The sequence below is a fragment of the Emys orbicularis genome, chromosome 1 (assembly GCF_028017835.1).
Source record: "Emys orbicularis isolate rEmyOrb1 chromosome 1, rEmyOrb1.hap1, whole genome shotgun sequence".
Taxonomy (NCBI): Eukaryota; Metazoa; Chordata; order Testudines; family Emydidae; genus Emys; species Emys orbicularis.
In genome coordinates this window covers 28,489,865-28,511,923 of record NC_088683.1, presented here as the reverse complement: position 1 = coordinate 28,511,923, position 22,059 = coordinate 28,489,865, and the positions used below count along the sequence as shown (strand labels likewise).

The following is a 22,059-nucleotide window of genomic DNA, read 5'->3' as shown; positions in this document are numbered from 1 at the left end:
TACCTGCTTTAACCTTGTAAATAACCTTTTCCTTAGTTAATAAATCTTTCGTGTATATTATAGGATTGGCTACAAGCATTGTCTTTGGTGTAAAATCTAAAGTGCAATTGACTTGTGGTAAGTGACCGGTCCTTTGGGATTGGGAGTAACCTGAATATTGTTGTGAGTTTCTAGTGTAAGGGACCATCTATCACAGAGGCAAGCATGCGTAGGTGGCAAGATAGACTGGAGTACCCAAGGGGACTGTCTGTGACTCTGTTGTTAAGCTGTTATAGTGTCTGAGGAGTTTACACCTGATACTTGGTTGGTGAAATTTAAGTATAGAACTCACAATCAGTAAGGGGTTTGTGCCCTGTTTCTTAATAGTCTGCTCTGAAGTTGGTACTCAGGCTCTTACCAACCCAGACAATTTGACATCTTCCTGAGGTGACATATGGGTATATGTCAATATGGGGATAGTTGAAATTCCCCATTATTATTGAGTTTTCTGTTTTTGTAGCCTCTCTAATCTCCCTGAGCATTTCACAGTCACCATCACCATCCTGGTCAGGTGGTCAGTAATATATTCCTACTGCTATACTCTTACTGTATGTATCTTCACCACTGTGCTCCTTTCCCTTCAACCTTTGTCTGCCCCACGTCTGGGCTCTGTGGGGAGGGGAGGGCTGGTGTATGGGCTGGTGGCTGCCCCGTAGCTGGGCTCTGGGGAGGAGGGCTGGGAGCTGCCCCATGGGAGGGAGAGCTGGTGTTTGGGCCAGGGGGTGCCCCATGGCTTGGCTCTGGGGGAAAAGGGGTACAGGTGTCTGGGCCAGGGGGTGCCCTGCAGCTGGGCTGTGGGGGGATGGGAGTGTGGGTATCTGGGCTCTGGGGGCCCCACACAGCCCCCTCCAGCACTCCCCAACTGGAACTGGTTTGTTAGGGGTTTCTTTAACTCTCTACTCTTGGAGGAATCTTTTTTGCTGTTGTCTGTATTGTTGACATACTTGTTGGCAGGTATTTTGAAATAAATTACCAAAATAATTGAAACTGGGGTGATTCTATTGTGTTATTTTGACAAAATATGCAGAATTTTTAATTTTTTGGCACAGAATTCCCCCAGGAGTCACTGTGACAATAAGGAGCTAGACAAGAAAGACAGAGCTTGAGCAGCCAGTAAGGGGGTGCGGGTGCAGGCTAAAGATGGTGGCATCGTTTTGTCTTTGTCTGTCATCCTCTTGTCATCCCAGATGATGGAGTAGGGGATAATGGTTCCTTCATTTCTCCCACTTCCCCCAACAGAGTCCTGATGCCTAGTTGCTACAAAGTCCACTGTGCTCTGAGCAAAAAGCTTTCCTCTTATGACTAGTACCCAGCTCGCTCAGCGAACTCACCTGCACACCACACCAAGTTCACAGATGCCTTTGGCAAAGAACTTTTTGGCATCCCACCCTCAATCTTGGAGTCAGAAGGAGAAAATAGCCAACAATATGGACAATTTAAAAATAAACCCTGTACATAAGTTTGTCTTTAGCCTGTGAAGCCTTTATGGGAGGGATTGTCTCTTTTCTGTATTTGTACAGTGCCCAGCACAACTGGACCTAAATCCTGACTGCAGCCTTTGGGTGCTAGTGTAATACAGTATAAATATTTATTATTACAGCTGATGATGATGATTATAATAATAATAACAATAAAAATCACCCTTGAGGCACACACTTAACACAGATTAGCCTTCAGGAGCTCTATTAAACTAAATGTGTATTCATAGTGTATTTTTTGTGTCTTTTTCCCTTCTAGTTCTGTATCTCCCAGCTTCATTCTTTTCCTATATCTTTATATCTGTACTTCCGCATTTGTCATTTTCTCTCTCTCTCTCTCTCTCTCTCTCTCTCTTTCCCCCCCCCCCCCCCCTCTCATTTGTCTCTCACCATTCACACTTTTTCTAGGGTCTCCATTAGGGTGATTAGATGTCCCGATTTTATAGAGGCAGTCCCAATTTTTGGGTCTTTTTCTTATATAGGCTCCTATTGCCCCCCACCCCATCCCGATTTTTCACATTTTCTGTCTGGTCACCCTAGTCTCCATACTCCTTCCTTTCCTTTATTTTTAGTGTGCGCTTGGGCACCATTTAAAGTAAGTAGCAAATGTATTCCTTATGTTTAATATGGTGTATACCTTCAATACCACAGTGTGGAAACTATCAAGACTTTAATGGCATTGAGTGTGCATGTGTGTACATATATATGTATGTATTGATACATACATATCCAACTCTGCTAAGTGATCATCGTTTGGAAGAAGGAAAAGAGTGATCGATCTCTCAAGATATAGTGTGTGTGTGTCTGTACATGTGTGGGCACACACACACATACCTTTCCTTCCAGGCCCACTCCCCAAGGGATGGGGTTTTGGCTTAGTGCATGCTCTTCAGGACCCTTCATCCTGCCTTCCAACCTTGGGGCTTCTGTCTCGTGGCAGGGTAGGGTGATTCAATGAGTTTGTTTGAAATGTGGTCTAATCTGGCACAAGGGGCTCTGGGGTATAAAACTCTGAGTATGACAATTTGAAAAGGTGGTCTCCACATGTGAGGAAAGTGAACTTGATGTATGTCTTAGGTGGCTGTCAAGACTTAGAAAGTGCCAATTCAGGGAGGTAGCGGAACTGTAGAGGTATTTAAGAAGAATTTCAGGGTAACCTCTGATATGAAGTGCCCTAGATTTCAACCTATGCATAAGGCTGCTCCTGCTGCAGACCTGGTCATGTGAATCTACACCCTTCTGGGTCAGCTGGTTTCAGAACAGTGTGACAATCGGCAGGACAGTATAGCCAAATGTAGAACTTCCTTATGAAATAAGAGACATTTGGTGACCTTGCAAAAGTTATGTTGGTGACAAATGAAAATTTGGTCATTGTTATTCCTGTTTGCAAAAGTGAGTAATGTTTCAGTGATGTCTCTTGTTTCTAGATCACCTCTCTTGTGACACTCCAGCTTTTAACCTTGGTTGGCCATGATGACCAGCTTGATGGACCAAAGTACAAATGTACTGTCTCCTTAGACTTCATCAGGGCTATTGCAAGGTAAGATTGTTAAATAGCATTTAATGTTGCATGCACAGACCTGTATAAAAGGTTTTGATTTCAAAACCAATTCTTTGTTTAACCATTTATACTGGCTTCCTGCAGTGCACAGTGATACTTGTTGATCCTTTTCTCTCCATTCTTCAACTCAGTACCGAGGGGCTGTCAGCTGCAAAGCATTCAGTAATAGAGAATCTCATGGCCTGTCACAGGGTGAATGTTAGTGGTCTCTTAGAAAAGCATGCAGATTCCTTCCTTGCCAGTGGGCTGACAGTGAGAGGCTATGACATTGTTAGCTACAGTCTTCATGGAAAATGTGGCAGAGCCATTTATGTGAAATCTGATATTTATGAGGAGGCCCTACCAACTACTTTGCCTCACTGTGATATTGTAAGAGTTAGTCAGTTTGAAGTTGCAAATGTTTATAAACCTGCTGATGTAGCCTGAAACACCCCATCTTGACAAACACTTCAACATCCATCCATCTGGTAGGGGCTTCAACAGTCACCACACCTCCTGGGGCTATAAGAGAATCTGACAAGAATGGACGGGATCTCACAGACTGGGATTCTATAAATGATCTATAGTTCTTTCATTTCCTTAAGCAGCCAGCCACTTTTTCTCTGCATGATGGAAGTACTGCTGTTCTACTGACCTCAAGTGGGACATCTCAACAGGGGGCTGTGACATTACACTCCATATTCTTCATAGAAATATGGATATGATATGGTATAACTAAGATATACTTTATGCAAGATGGCCCATGTGAGGTATCATTAGAAAGTTCATGATTTACTGAATGTGTTTACCCAATTTGTATGCATGTATCATTTTTGTATCTGAAGCTGGAAATATTGACCATGTCTCTGTATTTCAAATGTGCTACGTTGGATGAGGCCAGACAATGTTAGTGGCTTACTGAAGAAATGCACACAAGCATAAGGATTACCCCAGGAACTGTGTGCAATAGACACCTCTCAGAGACAGCTCGACACAGTGGGAACTGTTTGACCCAGGTCAGATAGCTCCATACCATGGGAACTGTTTGACCCAGGTCACAGCAAAAAAGATATAAAAGAGGGACAGTGACAACAGGAGAGGACCTCACTCACCCTACAACACACCTGAAATCAACTGAGGAACAAAGACCGAACTGTGGGAAGTGATGGTCTCAGGCTGGAAGGATTTTTAGCCTGTGTAAGAAAACCTGGGAAAGCCAAGGCAACTTGTGCCTTAAGAATCTGCCAGCCTGTTTATCATTCAGAGTGAGAATTTGCTAATTTGTATCCTACGTATCTAGTGTGTTAAGCTCAGTTTGCGTGTTGTTTCATTTGCTTAGTAATCTGCTTTGTTCTGTTTGCTATCCCTTGAACCACTTAAAATCTCCCTTTTATAGTTAATAAAATGTATTTTGTTTATTATTAAACCCAGTTAATGCAATTTCTAACAGGAGGGGGCAAGAAGTCCTGCACATCTCTTTTCACATTGAGGAAGAGGGCGGATTTTTATGAGCTTGTGCTGTGCAGATACAGTGCAAGACAGCATTATTTTGGGTTTATCTCCCAAAAGGTGTGCACGTGAGTGCTGGGGGAGTCCTCTCACACAGAGCTGACTTCAGTCTGTGACTGCAGCGGGGTGTGGCCCTACCTGTGTGTGTGTGTGCTGCAAGAGGCCAGAGAGCCTAATTCAGCAAAGCAGGGAGCGGGAACCCAGGCTGGTTGAGCAAGAGAGGCTCAGTGAAATCCTAGTACATCAGGTGGCATCCCAGAAGAGGGGTCCAACTCGTCACAGGGGCCAACCGTTACCAGCCTCCTGTGGAGTTCTTGGAAACTTCCCACACAGCCAGTACCTGTCCCCTTCTGCCCCATTCTTATTTTGATAGGCGTGACAATCTCCATAATAATCACTATACCTAGATTATAGATTAATGTACTCAATGATTTTTTTTTGCCTCTGTCTTCACAAATAAGGTCAGCTCCCAGACTGCTGCACTGGGCAGCACAATATGGGGAGAAGGTGACCAGCCCTATGTGGAGAAAGAAGTGGTTCGGGACTATTTAGAAAAACTGGATGTGCACAAGTCCATGGGGCCGGATGCGCTGCATCCGAGGGTGCTAAAGGAGTTGGCGGATGAGATTGCAGAGCCATTAGCCATTATTTTTGAAAACTCATGGCGATCGGGGGAGGTCCCGGATGACTGGAAAAAGGCTAATGTAGTGCCCATCTTTAAAAAAGGGAAGAAGGAGGATCCGGGGAACTACAGGCCAGTCAGCCTCACCTCAGTCCCTGGAAAAATCATGGAACAGGTCCTCAAGGAATCAATTATGAAACACTTAGAGGAGAGGAAAGTGATCAGGAACAGTCAGCATGGATTCACCAAAGGGAAGTCGTGCCTGACTAACCTAATTGCCTTCTATGATGAGATAACTGGCTCTGTGGATGAGGGGAAAGCAGTGGATGTGTTATTCCTTGACTTTAGCAAAGCTTTTGACACAGTCTCCCACAGTATTCTTGCCGCCAAGTTAAAGAAATATGGGCTGGATGAATGGACTGTAAGGTGGATAGAAAGCTGGCTAGATCGTCGGGCTCAACGGGTAGTGATCAATGGCTCCATATCTAGTTGGCAGCCGGTTTCAAGCGGAGTGCCCCAAGGGTCGGTCCTGGGGCCGGTTTTGTTTAATATCTTTATTAATGATCTGGAGGATGGTGTGGACTGCACTCTCAGCAAGTTTGCAGATGACACTAAACTAGGAGGCGTGGTAGATACACTAGAGGGTAGGGATCGGATACAGAGGGACCTAGACAAATTAGAGGATTGGGCCAAAAAAAACCTGATGAGGTTCAACAAGGACAAGTGCAGAGTCCTGCACTTAGGACGGAAGAATCCCATGCACTGCTACAGACTAGGGACCGAATGGCTAGGTAGCAGTTCTGCAGAAAAGGACCTAGGGGTCACAGTGGACGAGAAGCTGGATATGAGTCAACAGTGTGCTCTTGTTGCCAAGAAGGCTAACGGCATTTTGGGCTGTATAAGTAGGGGCATTGCCAGCAGATCGAGGAACGTGATCGTTCCCCTTTATTCGACATTGGTGAGGCCTCATCTGGAATACTGTGTCCAATTTTGGGCCCCACACTACAAGAAGGATGTGGAAAAATTGGAAAGAGTCCAGCGGAGGGCAACAAAAATGATTAGGGGTCTGGAGCACATGACTTATGAGGAGAGGCTGAGGGAACTGGGATTGTTTAGTCTCCAGAAGAGAAGAATGAGGGGGGATTTGATAGCAGCCTTCAACTACCTGAAGGGAGGTTCCAAAGAGGATGGAGTTCGGCTGTTCTCAGTGGTGGCAGATGACAGAACAAGGAGCAATGGTCTCAAGTTGCAGTGGGGGAGGTCCAGGTTGGATATTAGGAAACACTATTTCACTAGGAGGGTGGTGAAGCACTGGAATGCGTTACCTAGGGAGGTGGTGGAGTCTCCTTCCTTGGAGGTTTTTAAGGCCCGGCTTGACAAAGCCCTGGCTGGGATGATTTAGTTGGGAATTGGTCCTGCTTTGAGCAGGGGGTTGGACTAGATGACCTCTTGAGGTCCCTTCCAACCCTGATATTCTATGATTCTATGATTCTATGATTCTATGATTATGGTGGAATTATAGAAGGGAAGACTGGAAAAAATTGTCAGTTGATCAATGAGTACATAGTGTGAATACCACATAATATTCTGAAGAAAATGCTTACACTTGCTTCTCAAAAGCAATCTTTGAAGCAGACACTAAATCCATCCCATGTGGCCAACAAAAGACTTACGTAGCCTGCTTAGATGTGGAATGCATAGAACTTCTGAAGCAGTGTGAAGAATCTGGTAACTTTTAGAGACAGCAAACCACTGACAACCTCTATGCCTGTTGCAGGGAATGTTGGGAATAAGTTACATCAACTACGATGTGACAAGATCTAGCAGGAAAGCACAGTCATTCAGAAGGAAGCTTGGCGCAGCACAGAAACCACTAACCACACACTAGTGGAAAGTGTCCCCAAACAGCATCACCACACACCTAACCAATATGACAAAAGCCAATAGGGACATGCCATTTGAGGAATCAGTAAAGAGGAATGGCACCCATAAAGACTGTCTCCACCTTCATGTGAATACGACGTCTTTCAGCCTTTATCCACTGAAGATGTGAAGAGAGCACTACTGAAAGCAAGAAAAACATGTGGCCTTGACAAGATTGCACCAGAAATTCTGTTCCATCTTTGTAAGAAGAGCATAAAATGATTGTCAACAGCTATACCAAAATCAGGAAAGCACCAATCCGTTCCAGCTAGCTACCATAGGATAATCACTTCTGAGCTGTACTTACAAACTTTTGGAGCAACTAATTCCACAAAGAATCATGCCCACAGTAGAACAGGATCTGAGTGATGAACAGGGCAAGGTTCCAGACCTAGTTCTTGCTCTTACCACCTGTACAGAAAATGGTTTTCAACAGAAGGAAAAAAGACAAGAGGTTGTGTTTCTTGACAACTGTCTGGCACATTGGCCTGTTGATCATGATGTCAAAGATGTTACCTCAATGGGTTGTTATAGTTACGGAAATGATCTTTTGAAACAGACAATTCCAGGTGATGCTAGAAAATAAACTGAGCACATGGAGGATCCAGAAGAACAGATTCCCTCGGGGATCTGTTTTTGCCCTACCCTTTTTCAATATATTTACAGAAAGATCTACTTCCAACAATCTCAAAGCCATTCAAGTATGTGGATGACATCTGCCTAGCTTCAAGAGACAGGGACTTCAAAAAGACCAAGGACAGTCTGAACCAAAATATGGCAGCTATCAGTGGCTACTGCAGTAATTGGAGTCTTAAATCCAGTGTGTCAAAGACGGTGTCCTCATGTTTTCACCTCAATCATGAAAATGTTTCATGAGGACTCAGCACCTTGAATGGAGAATGACTAGCACATGACCCAAAGCCAATATATCTAGGTGTAACAGAAGGTTACTCACCTGGTGCAGTAACTGAGGTTCTTCGAGATGTGTCCCCCTGTGAGTGCTCCATTTTAGGTCATTGTGCACCCTGTGCCTCTAGTCAGAGAATTTCAACAGCAATACCCAGCTAGGCCACACATTCGCTCTCCCCATCTCACGCCTATGGTGGCAGTTGATTAGCACTGTGCGGCCGCCCCACCTCTCAGTTCCTTCTCTACCGCAGAGTATTGATGAGAACTCCGAAGTGGAAGGGAGGAGGGAGGGTAGTGGAGCACCCACAGGGACACACACCTTGAAGAACCTTAGTTACTGCACAAGGTGAGTAACCCTCTCTTCTTTAAGTGATGTCCCTGTGGGTGCTCCACTTTAAGTGACTGTATAGCAGTGCCCCTTGGTGGGAGGAGGGATTCGGAGTTAGTTCTGAATAAACGAGAGGATCATGTGTCCCAGCCGTGTGTCAGGTGCTTAGACCTGATCAATGATATAGTGTTGATGTTTTGCATATGTCGATAATAGGCATGTCATTCAGGAAGGCAGCGGATGTGGCTACAGATCTTGTGAAGTGTGTTCTGACCCATGAGTGGGGAGGAGGGGTGTAGGTCATGTTGTCAGTAATAGAGGTAGATGCAATCTGAAATCCATCTAGAAAGTCTCTGCTTAGCAGTGGGTTTGCCTTTGGAACATTCTGTGATGGAGAGGAACAATTTAGGAGTCTTCCTGAACGACTTGGTCTGTTCAAGATAAAAGGCTAGCATTGTTCTGATGTCCAGGGTGTGGAAAATTGCCTCTTGTCTATCCTTGTGAGGTTTAGGGAAGAACGTGGGAAGATGGATAGGTTGATGAATGTGGAAGGAAGAAGGAACTTCAAGCAAATATTTAGGGTGAGGTCTGAGAGTGACCTGCCATAAGATCCCCTATTTCTCCCACATGCCTAGCGGACATGATGGCAGCTAGGAAGGCTACTTTCATGGAAAGATGTAGAAGAGAACATATGGCCAAAGGTTCGAATGGGGCGGTTGTGAGAGATCGAAGCACAAAGGTCAGGTCCCACAGGGACATTGGGGGCTCTGGGTTCTGGGTAGAGGTTGCACACTCCCTGGAGGAATCTTGATAATTGGATGAGCAAATTGGGTTATCATAAGGAGTGGTTCTAGAGTAATGCTGTTTGCCCTGTTCATTAACTGTATCGACTACCAATAAATTTGGCTGAGGGTGTGTGAATAGGAATTCAAACCCTTTTGAAGGGACGTAATATTTTTTGTCCTCCCTCTTACATGTGGGTGGGATGGTAGCGAGGGGTCTGCAAGATGTTTGTGGCGGGTTCCATGAATGCTGTGTTAATCAGGAGGGCAATCTTGGAGGAGGCAGACGTGTGGAGTATGTCCAAGAGCTCGTGACGTGACTCAAAGATCTCCTCTAGGGGTATCTGGTGTGTGTCTGCTATTCTTTTGAAGAGTTCTTGGAAATTTCTGAAATCATCTCCAGCAGTAGGCAGAGGGGGCATGATAGTCTCGTCTGGTGAGAATGAAGTGGTGGTAGCAGGAGTTGCCTCCTGATCTAAGACTAATTCTGTCTCCTCAAAGGTCAGTTCGGGAGGGGCATCTGTTGGCACTGTGAATTTTGGTGAGGAGTGCCTGTGTACCTCCATGGTGCCACTCAGGTTTGGGGCAATACTGTCTATGAGCTGCCCACGGGTCCCAGAATGCCCACTGAGGTGGGAAGGGCTTAGGTGGAGGCCCCCAGGTGACCATACCATCCCTGAAAATCAGGCTGCGGCACATGTTTAGGGCGCTGCTGATGTGCCTTGTATAGGTGAAGTGTGTTGGGAGGAGAAAGCCTCCCCTTCCTCGTCCTCCTCACTAGAGAAAGGAGGGGCAGATCTAGTTGGTGGTGTGAGTGGCAGTGAAAGTACCAAAGAAGTATTGGTACCGAGGAGAGGTGATTCTGGTACTGGGGCAATCGTCAGGTCCTTCGGTGCAAGAAACTGTTGAGGTTGCAGTACCGATGGAGGTATCTGTGTGGAAGGCGGTACGGAGAATTGTGGTGGTACTGGGAGACAATGCGGTACCAATGGGAACAAAGCCGGCGTAGACCATGCAGAGGATGTGATGGATAGAGTCGGGGAACACTTCCTCTTTGACGCGGTCTTGGTAGGGGGAGTATTAGCTCTCGTCTGTCCACGTCCTTTAGGAGACAGGTTCCTTCCTTGAGGGGTAGAGGACGGGGGTCTGTTGGAAACCGCATGTGGTGATAGGGCGACAGGAGAAGTTTATGATCCCGGGTCTGAGGCGGGATGGAGGGACTTCTCCATCAGGATAAGTTTCGGTTTAAGGTCCCTCGCTTTCCTTGTCCGGGCCTTAAGATTGTGGCACTATATGCACTTTTGAGGTACATGAGTTTCCCCCAGGCACCGGAGACGTTGCGAGTGTCCGTTGGAGATTGGAATTGCTTCGCGACAGGAGAGGCAGCGTTTAAAGCCAGGAGACCCTGGCATTCTGAGGAAAAATAACGTCCCTTAATGGGATGAAATGAAAGAATTTTTTTTAAATGGGGAGAAAAGTAGTAAAGGGGTCTTAACCAAAAAACTTAACTACACTATACTAATTGACTAATCTAACTAAACTAATTCTGAGGTAAAGTGAGTGAAGGCACTGCCAGAGCTCCGACTAGGGACCAAGTGCAATTGAGAAGGAACTGAGAAGGGGGGTGGCCACACAGTGCTAATCAACTGTCACCACAGACAAGAGCTGGAGAGAGCGCATGTGTGGCCTGGCCAGATACTGCTGTCGAAGTTCTCCGACTAGAGGCTCAGAGCACACAATCACCTAAAGTGGAGCTCCCACATCACTCAAAGAAGAATTCTAGGTTGTACACTTAAGTACCTAAATGGACACTTCACCAAGATAGTTCAGGAGATTAAGAACTGAAATGGCCTTCTAAATAAACTAGCAGGCTCAACTTGGGGAGTTAAAGTGCAAACACTCTGCTACTCAGTTGGAGAACAACAACAGGAACAATGAGACCAAAAAACACCAAGTGGCTACCAGTCCTTTTTAATATCCTGCCTCCTAACATCAGGTGTTGTATTGCAGCAAAAATACAGGAGATGCTACAACTACCACTTTTTAAAAGATACATGAGAGGTGCATTGCCACTGACTCATCAGCACATGACCAATCTGGACTATGTTACTGACCATCTCTACAGCGGATGCTGTCACATTATGGTGAGCAGAATGGGAATGAGCTGCTCCCTCTGTCAGAGACTCCTTCATCACCACTCAGCCTGATGAGAGACAGTGTGGCAGCTTGAAGCCAGGCAATCTCTGGTAGAAATTCAACCATATCAGATGTGGAGTGGTGAGATGTGTGGGAAATGACCACATCTGGTGACTCAGGAACAGCCCTCTGTATTGTTGTGGTGCGGCTGAGGACGCTGCACACCTACCAAAGGGTGCTCATCTTGTGCTGGTCTATCCCTGATGCTACTGAATGGCTAAAATGTGTGTGATGTGTACTTAAGCCCTTTGATATTTTTGATTCAGACATCTGTTTTATCTCCCTACTTTATATTTTGAACCTTTTCCCATCTTTATTAAGCTACTGGCGCATTTGCTAATAATAGTGGAAATTAGTAAAAACACAACAGAAAACCCCAAACATGTCAACACACTGAATGGTGTATGGGGAGTTACCATAACATCAATACCAAGGGTATTTAAACCAAAGGGTTTGAACAGGGTGCATGATGAGAACATAGCAGCATTGCTTCACTAATTTCTATAAAGCATACTCGTGTAGTGCCATAACAGTTGTCTCTATACCAAGGTGATTGTGAATTTGAAACATGGGGAAAAGAGCTCTTCTATTAATTAGCCCTTTATTTTCCTCCCTTACGTTCTCTCTGCATCTTGACTGAACAGAATTTTTTCATGTTTTACTGTTTCATTTTCAAAACATGGTCAATGTTATCAAATAATTCTGCCATTTCTATCCATTGAGCATTACAGTGTGCTATGTTCGTTCAAAATACAATAAAGGAAATCAGCCTAATTGAAGTGGCTGATAATATTCCTCATATTATGTTGTTTTGTTTTGAAGGTTTTGTTTTCACTTACAAAGTACTTGCTTTCAGTTGGGACAGAAAGCTTTTGCTTGACAGATGTGGCTCAAAGTCTGTAGCTCTAGTTTTTGCTCCTGCAACGTGGAGAGGTCTTATGAAATTTCCAGTGAGCTGTCTTTGCCAAGTTCCTCTGACCTTTTGATGTTTGTAGCCTTCTGGGCTTAGTTACCAGCATTTTTCAAAATTACCTTCAAAACGGATTAGGATTCTGCGGAGGTATCCTGTGAATTATATGAGGTTCAGTTTGCAATTTAAGAGAATCTTTAAATATTGACTTGGACTTGTGTAGAAAAATAATAGAGCAGAAATTTGCATAATATCTAATAAGAATACTGGAATACTATCGTTTTAATTTACTTTATAATTATTAGTTTTAAAACTAATGAAAAATAAAACAGCAAAGGCTTTCAATACCAATCTGTTAACAGATTTCTGGTTACAAATTCTAATTAATCATGTAATTGTGTCCAAATAGCATCTCTCTGAAATCAAGACTTACTTATTAAATACAGATATCCTTGGATTGTTCTTAAAATACATTTTGGGTTTTTTCTCTTCTGTTTTTGCAATGGGGAAGGAACTCACTGTAACAAGCAAATCAGAAGCACAAGATGATTGATCATCAAAAGAAAAAGCTATGCAAATACAGACCTTATATCAGATTCAGAATACAACAAAGTACAAGTCTTATGAGCAGTTAAGAAAGCAAAGAAAAAGATTATACAAAGAAAAAAGTGAAATAAAAATCCCCAATGATATATACTGAATAATCAAGTTATATTGATCACTTAAATTAACAAAAGAAAAAATATTGGGCAAGCCACCATCGTCCAAACTTTTGGCTTCATAGAAGTCCAATTATTTTCCTGTTGCTTGGGTTTTAGCTTCAAAGAGGATTCTAACCTCAACAAAATACCAGCCTTCAGGATAGAAACTGCATTGTATTAATTGCTAGTGGAATTACAGAGGGATAAGTTTAGCTCATTCAGATCAGACTTGAGTCAGAACCCCAATTGTGAATACTGTAATGTACTCTTTGTCCCTAATCCAGATCAGTGCTTTTTCCATGAAAATATTGCTCTAAAATGTTGATCCACAGCATTGTCAAAAAGCACATTATGGTTGTGAGGGGTTGGACCCCTCCCCTTTTGGGGTGCCATCAGATGTGCTGGGGTCCCACTGAGCCTGCCTGTCCTACCAGCCTGGGTTTCCCTTACACTGTGCTGCTGTGACAGGCTCTCAAGCCCCTTTCCAGCACACACACAGGCAGGGACGCCCCCAGCTGTAGAATATCACAGTCTGTGATTAGCTCTGGGTGGGAGGACTCAGCTAGGGGATGCCCAGCACTCCTGTGCACACACTCTCTGGAGTGTAAACCCAAAATTATATTGTCTTGCGCTGTATAGAGATCTACATAGCGTAAGCTTATAAAAATCCCCCCCTCCCTCAGTGTGGAGGAAGATATGCACCACTCTTTGCCCCCCCCAGTTATGAATTGCACAAACTGGATTTTGAAATAAACAAAAAATAAGCTTATTAACTACAAAAGGTACATTTTAAGTGATTATAAGGGATAGCAAACAGAACAAAGCAGATTACTGAGCAAATAAAACGAAACACACAAACTAAGCTTAATACACTAAAGAAACAGGTTACAAATAGTAATTTCTCACCCTAAATGTTGTTTTAGGCAGGTTGCAGAGTTTCTGCAGCTCAGGGTTCCAGTTACTTCTCTTCACAGGCTACCCCTGTCTTAGCCTGGACTCAGCTCTTGCCTTTCCCCAGCTTAGTTCCTTTGTTTCTTCAGGTGTTTTCAGCAGTCTTCCTTCGTAGGCAGGGAGGCAGTGGAGAAGAGATCTGATTAATTCACTCCCCAGCCTTAAATAGGATTTACATATGGCAGGAACCTTTTGTTTCCCTGTTTGATCCCCACGCCCTTCAGTGGAAAAGTACCAGCTCAAGATGGTGTCCTGTACCAGGTGACATGATCACATGACCTGGCAGGGTCAAAGCAACCATGAGATAAGGTTTATTTGTAATGTCACCGGAAGGAACTTCAGGAAGATGAGAGATCAGCATCTTCAAAGACTCATTGTCTTTCCTAATGGCCCATCCAGGCTCATTGCCTACTGTCTGGTGGGCGTTCCCCAAGTACACACACAGTTGTAATTGTTACATAGTCAATATTCCTAACTTCAGATACCGGAATGATACATGTGTACAAATTGGATAATAACATTCAGCAAATCATAACCTTTCCAATGATACTTCACATGACCCATCTTGCATAAAACATATCTTAGTTATGCCATATTCATATTATAACAATATTTTATGAAGAATATGAGGTGCAGCATCACAATGGTAGCCCAACCCTAGCTAATACTTAGCACTTAACACAAAATTTGTTGCCAACAATATATAAAAACCAACATAGAGTATGAGAATTCTTATATATTCTCTCTCGTGTGATCTCCAGTTTTTATAAACTAAATCAAGCCAGCAAAAAAAAAAAAAAACCTGTTTCTCTGGAGCCCTCATTTACCTGTGGTCTCTGACAAGCTTCAAGCTCTCTCCATGCTAGTCACTAGCTGTACAAAGCAGTTAGAGTTGATGAAACAGCCCAGGAAGAAGTGTATGCAGTACTTAGATAACGATCATCCCTACATCTCTTTGCATCAAATATAAATACCTCTGTCCTCCACCTTTTCTCTATGTCTAATGAAATACAGAATCAGCTCTTGGATGAGGAGCAGCTAGCCAAAGCTGAACCCAGGCAAGATATAGGATGCTGGCAGGAGAAAAGGAAGCACTTCAAAGAACTGTCCGCCTCTGACACATCCAGTGGTTGAGGGAACCTACCTTTAGATTGTGACCCGTAGCCTTGGGTTCATTTGGACTCCTTCATGTTATTGGATGCCCAAATAGTCTTGTCAGCAAAAAACACCTAGTTCCATATGCAACGGGGCCTCATCCTATCTGATGTAGGGCCTGGCCAGAGTGTGATCCATACAGTCCTGCCCTCCAGGCTTTACTATTGTAACTCTCTGTGCCCAGGAGTTAAGCCACATGAATGATGTCTGTAAAAAACTCCCACTAGTAAAAATAAAATAAAATACAGCAGCTCATCTGCAACACAGATTGCTGTGAACACATCCACCCTGGTGCTCTGCTGCTTGTACTGGATCTGCAATGAATAGAATCCAGTTCAAGGACTCTGTCCTGATATTCGAAGTGCTCCATTGGATTGAACCAAGCCACTTGAGAGATTAGCTCTCCCTTTGCAATGTGACCTCCCACCAAACCTACGTTCCACTGTAACCATGACACTGCCCAGCAGCATAGGGAGGCTCAGAGCACAGGAGCAGGACCTACACTGTGGAACTCACTCCTGGAAGAGAGCAGTTGTCACAGTCTTCACCACTTTCGGAACTCAACGCAAAATGTAACTTGTTTGCTCAGCTGTCTCTCAGTAGGACCTGCGTGCACCCGCGCACACACAACTCTATTCAAGCTATTTTTGTGATGGAAGAAGAGGAGAGATTGTTATGTCTGTTTCCAAATAGTTAGACATGCTGAGATACTACAGTGATGGGGCCATACCTAGATAATAATTGATAGGTCTGAAAATGTAACTTTAAACAGGGAATTATCGTTGAGTGGGTGTGTCCAGTGGGGCCGTGCAGGGATTGGTTCTTGGCCCTGCACTATTAATATTTTTATTAATGACCTGGAAGAAAATGTAAAATCATCAATGATAGCTTGCAGATGACAAAAAATGGGGGAGTGGTAAATAATGAAGAGGACAGTTCACAATTCAGGTGATCTGGATCACTTGGTAAGCTGCTCACAAGCAAACAATATGCATTTTAATATGGTTAAGTATATACATCTAGGAACAAAGTATGTAGGCCCTACTTATAGGATAGCAGACTCTATCCTGGGAAGCAGTGACTCTGAAAGAGATTGGGGGGGGGTGGATAATCAGCTGAACAGGAGCTCCCAGTGTAACACTGGGGCCAAAAGGGCTAATGTGATCCTTGGATCCGTAAACAGAGGAATCTCAAGTAGGAGTGGAGAGGTTATTTTATCTCCATATTTGGCACTAGTGTGACCGCTGCTGGAATCCTGTGTCCAGTTCTGGTGCCCACAGTCCAAGAAAGATGTTGATAAATTAGAGAGGGTTCAAAGAAGAGCCATGAGAATTATTAAAGGATTAGAAAACATAGTGATAGACTAAAGGAATTCAGTCTAGTTAGCTTACCAAAAGAGAATGTTAAGTGGTGACTTGAGTAACGTCTACAGGTAGCTACATATAGAACAAATATTTATTAATGGGCTCTTCAATCTAGCAGTGAGATATAACATATTCCAATGGCTGGAAGTTGAAGCTAGACAAATTCAGCCTGGAAATAAGGTGTACATTTTTAACAGTGAGAGTAACTAACCATTGGAACAATTTACCAAGAGTCATGGTGGAATCTCCATCACTGACAATTTTTAAAACAAGTTTGAATGTTTTTCTTAATGATATGCTCTCAGAATTATTTTGATGAAGTTTTAGATGATCACAATGGTCCCTTCTGGCCTTGGAATCTGAAAATCTCTATTATTTCTTCTGACCTCTTTCTCATTTCCTTTCCTTGTCTGCTTCTTTATCTCATTTCCATTATTTCTATCCCCTTTCCATCCCACTGTCTGTCATGTTTTTCTAAGAATGACAGGCCGTAGTTACAAAAGAAATTGGTTGGTGCTGTAATCCTACACGTAAGAGATTTTTCCGCCTATACTCCATGGTGCCAGCTGCAGGGTGAAACTTATCTCTGTGATCTAGTAAGATTCATTTGCAAACTGCAGCAGATCGTGCTACTGTGAAAGGGTGCACCTGCCTTTAGTTTCTCCTCTGGCTGCTTGCTTCTCCCTCTTGTGGGAAAAGTCATCCTATCAGCAGCAGAAGAAAAGGAGCTTATTCACCACCTCAGCCACCGTGGGTCTCAAGCAAGCAGGCTACTGATTTCTCATGCCTTGATGTGATACTGCTAAAACAAATTGCTAGTAAATAAAGTCCCAGTTGGGGGAGTCATCTGGTTTCTCATCTCCATTACCCAGCATATTTTCTAATGCAAGCCTGATGTATTGAAAGGATAGAGACTAATAACTTCTCTTTCATTCAAGCCCTTCAGTTTTTCTGCTTGGACTTCTACAAGGAAAAATCAAATTAATTTCCCTTTGTTTTTGAAGCAAAAATTAAACTTTGCAAAGTTACCTTTGGGGAGATGCACAAAGTCACACTTCTCCTCCCTGTAGAATTCCTACCTGGTCAGCACTACTTGTGTGCAGTCATTTTCTTCTCTACCGCAGAGTTCCATTTATCACATTGTTCTAAAATATTTCAGCGGGTCTTCGTACCCTCTGCAGACAAACTCCTTTGTTTGCCTCGTGCTATTACATTTTTTGGTTGTTGTACTTTGACTGCAAGGGGCACATATGTTAGAAGTTTTAAACTATTCAGATATCTCCAAATTTAAGAAGTAGGTTTATCCATCTCTTCCTTTGCAACTGTAAGAGGAAGCTTTTGTGTGTGTTGAATGTGGCAGGTCTTGTCATACGGTCACTACTGGTACTAATCATGATGACACAATGATTACAATAGTTTTTCATTTAGTAACTGGTAAGGTTAACATTTGTCAGAGTGAGTGAGTGTTACTGTAGAAAGCCTTATAAGTAAGGTACTTACTTGTAACTCTGTGAATTATAGAATATGATATTGCCATAGTTCACTTCATTTAGCTTTGTAATGGTTTTAATAAGTAGACTTCAGAAGATGTATGATTATATATCTCAGGAATTTCTGGATTTTCTGTGCCCAATACAATACTTTGTAGAAACTTTTTTAAATGTGGATTGCAAAGTGATGTGTGAGCCAAGAATATGAAATGAGTGGCCTGACAAATAAGACATCCAATTAGCTAATCTTTACTTTGCATTGTGATCAGCTATTTTTGCAGCACTGAATACTTTTTTAATTTTATACTTGTCATTATATCCAGTAATTTTGGTCATTTATTCAAATAGTAACCCCCAAAATCTGAATGTTAGATTGTACAGCAGAATGAGTTTGGAGAAAAAAATTAATTACATGTTTTATTCCACTGCGATTTCATTCTGCCTGCCATCAAAGTACAAAAGTATACATTAAAATCTTCTATCCTATTGAGTAGCATTCTTGGATTTTTCAAATTTAGCTATGAACATGGGTCAACTAGTGTCAAGACTGAAAGAACACAGACTGCAAATGAGTACAGATGAAGGAGTTATGCAGTACATAATGCTAAAACAGGTGGTTTGGAAGAGGAACAAAATGTTTAATAGCTTAAAAGATTGCCGCTCTGCATCTCCAACTAGTGTATCGTGTTTACCAGGCTAAAGAAATAAATTGCTGTCAACTTAGATCTAAGTTTGTTTTTACAGCCTAAAGATTCTTACTTTCAATCTTTAAATCCTTGGTAAGGGATTACTTTATTGATGTATTAAATTCTTCTAAAGTTTAAACAATCAAAAGACTAATACTATAAATAATGGTGTCTTTATATAATTTATATTCTGTAATTGAATGTCTTATTTTATTTATCTCTGAGGAATTGGTTGCTATCTGTTGCAAAGAGTGTCTTGTGTGCATTGTCACCAAACAGATTATCGTCTGAGCACTCTAGGGTTTATTGTTCTAAAATACTGTATGTTTTTGTTTACAGGACCGTGAACTTCGACATAATAAAGTACTTGTACGATTTCTTGTGAAAACAAGCCTCACAGCCATATGGACACTGTGACAATGACTAAAGCAAGCTGTGTTCCTCTATCTACTTAGCTGGCCAGGCAGAGGAGCATTTTGGCTCTACTGGATTTGTCCAAACAGGTGCTGGCCCAGCATGCAATCTGATGAAAATATTCTGATTGGTCTGGGTGGATCTGAGCAGAGGACTATTTACCAGGGACCCTGGAGTATTTGGAAGCAATGTGTTAATTATAAACAGCAGGGTTTGAGCACAATCTGTTCTACTCTTAATGATGTTATCTTAACACTGAAATTGCCTGAAACCCATTTACTTGGGACTACATTTTGCTCTATGAACTATCCCCTGTGCTTTGAACATGGCAGCAGCCCTTGTTTGTATGCCCAGGCTTTTCACGTCCTCTCCGCAGGAATCTTTGCAATTGCCTGCCAAAGCAGCTTTTCCTAAAGCCACCATTTTAAGAGAGTGGAGCAGCAAAATATAATAAACGTAAGTGCATGTTTGAAATCAAGCTGGTGTGTGCTTATCTGTGAATCATATATAGATTAGATGTTCAACTCACATATATAGGGATTATGATAGGAAAACCCCAAATTTATCAGCACAGAATTAATCTTGAGACCCACTTGTAAATGTTAACCTTAAAACCTCCTCTTTATCAAGCTTTTAAAAAAAGCAAATTTTAAAATGTATGACTGATAAAACTATCATTTACATACTAGATGCCAATACTGGCAGGGCTTTTCCACTTGCCAGCTTTCAAGGAGCTTTTTATTTAAATATTCCTATAGTTCTTTTGAGCTCAGCCAGAGTGTCTTGAGTGCAAATTCTTGTGCAGTTCTCAGTGGAAATATTTTAGCCTAGTGTGTTATGGAAGCAAAGCAATCGAGTTTGAAGTATACTTGTAAGTACACTCTAAAGCCAGGGTACATGCTATACTGTGGTGCAGCATGGGTTCTTCTGCAGTAACGTGTATGGAAGATAAAGATTCAGCAAGTAACACGATGTACCTGTTGCACGCTATTCTTAGCAGAGAAAACACTGCAGTCTGAAAGAGGCAAAAAGTTGAACATACGTTATCATACCGTAAAGCCTTTGTCACACTTGCTGAGAAACTCCAACACTTAATTTTCAAAGCATCCAAGTTTTCAGTACTTCAAAAACTTGAATTTTTTTTGTTAACCAAAAATTGTGTATGATAGGGTAACCGTAGTTTGTAATAAACTCTAAATTCCCTTTCATTTTTCAGAATCAGATGCTAGGCTAACTGCTAAGTGGCATTTTTTTTTTAATTGCACTAGGAATTTGACCAAGAATGTGCAGTATGGGATTTTGAGAGTTCCAGCATCTATTCCTGGGAGTGAAAGCAGGGGACACTAGTAAATTTTAGCTGGCTGAACACAAACTGGATCACCTGCTGTGTAATACATACCAACAGGAGCAATCACAGCTCTGCAAGCTATGTTGTCTTCCAGTCCAATTCAAGATAAGCTTTAAGATCCTACAAAGTCCTCGAAGGGCTGGGCCCTGACTCTTCTCCACAATCTACCACATCAGTAACCCTGCCATAAGCAAAGCCCCGTTTGAAGCTCTCAAAGATGATGGGTAAGATTTTATTGGTGGCAAATCCAACCTGTGAAATCCCCTTTCACCAGTAATCCGGATGACTCCGAATCCTTCGCATGTTCCGAATAAAATGTAAGCATTTTAAAAAAAAGTTCCTAAAATAGAAGTGTGTCCCAGCCACAGTTACATGATTATTCCTGCTATTTCTAGTCAAAAGCAAACTCCATGTGCACACATGAACAGAATACAAGGGATGGTGGAAAGCAAAGACCTCTAGACCATATACTGCTCTACATAATTTTGTTGATGCATAGATACTATGGTGGATGGATTTATTAGAGATATATAGACATCTGAAATGTGAATCTGGCCATCTATAGGGGAGTAGGGGAGCTTACTTGCCAGGATGTTCAACATACAAATTATTAAAGAACATTCTCAAATTGTTGTATGATAAAAGAGGAATGCATCTAATGCCAGCCTGACACTGTTTGTTCAATGGATTGGGCAAATGTGCTTAAAAGACAGATCAGCTCCTGAAGTAGATGCAGGAGCTGCGTATACCTTTCAGACCATCCTGAGAGTACGGGACAAACAAAAATCCAACTCTCCCTTTTTTCTTTTCCATGTGTCATTTGGCAGAGTTGTGGGCTACTACCCACCGTTTGCTATCCCCAAAGCCTTTAATAAAGCTAATACACCAAACAATATTAAAAATGGAAGGTTGTTCCTAACTCTGAAATGTTCATAGCTCTGAACAAAACATTATGGTTGTTCTTTCAAAAGTTTACAATTAAACATTGACTTAATACAGCTTTGAAACTTTACTATGGAGAAGAAAAATGCTGCTTTCCCTTTATTTTTTTAGTAGTTTACATTTAACACAGTACTGTACTGTTGGCTTTTTTTGGTCTCTGCTGCTACTTGATTGTGTACCAAATGAGGTGTGTGGTTGACTTGTCAGTTCATAACTCTGAGGTTCTACTGTACATGTGTTGTACCAGTCTCCTGGGCCTTTTTGGATCTTTGGTTTTCTTTAACATTGGCCAATGTATGTAAATACATTTATCTTTTTAATGTGACAGCAAATTGAGCCAAATCCAATATTTTTCTTGTCATGTGGTTGCATTAAATTCAGAGTCTCAAATTGCACAACAGTTCAAGTATAGAGGCATCGGGGTTTACCTGCAGCTACTTATTATGTTATGCATAAGGAGTGGGGTCCCTCAGGGATCAGTTCTGGGGCCAGTTCTGTTCAATATCTTCAATTATTTAGATAATGGCATAGAGAGTATACTTAGAAAGTTTGCGGACGATACCAAGCTGGGAGGGGTTGCAAGTGCTTTGGAGGATAGGATTAAAATTCAAAATGATCTGGACAAACTGGAGAAATAGTCTAAAGTAAATAGGATGAAATTCAATAAGGACAAATGCAAAGTACTCCATTTAGGAAGGAACAATTAGTTGCACACATATAAAATGGGAAATGACTGCCTAGGAAGGAGTACTGCGGATCTGGGGGTCATAGT

General features: G+C 42.4%; 1 protein-coding gene across 1 annotated transcript in view; it reads left to right on the top strand.

The window, feature by feature from the left end:
• The window catches only part of ORC5 (origin recognition complex subunit 5), a 154,218-nt gene extending 135,018 nt beyond the window's left edge, over window positions 1-19,200 (top strand). Inside the window, exons 14-15 of the mRNA XM_065415829.1 lie at window positions 2,945-3,057; window positions 18,923-19,200. Of these exons, the coding sequence (XP_065271901.1) occupies window positions 2,945-3,057; window positions 18,923-18,968 (159 nt within the window). The 3' untranslated portion in view covers window positions 18,969-19,200. The remainder of the gene's footprint in view (window positions 1-2,944; window positions 3,058-18,922) is intronic.
• Window positions 19,201-22,059: the final 2,859 nt, after the last annotated feature.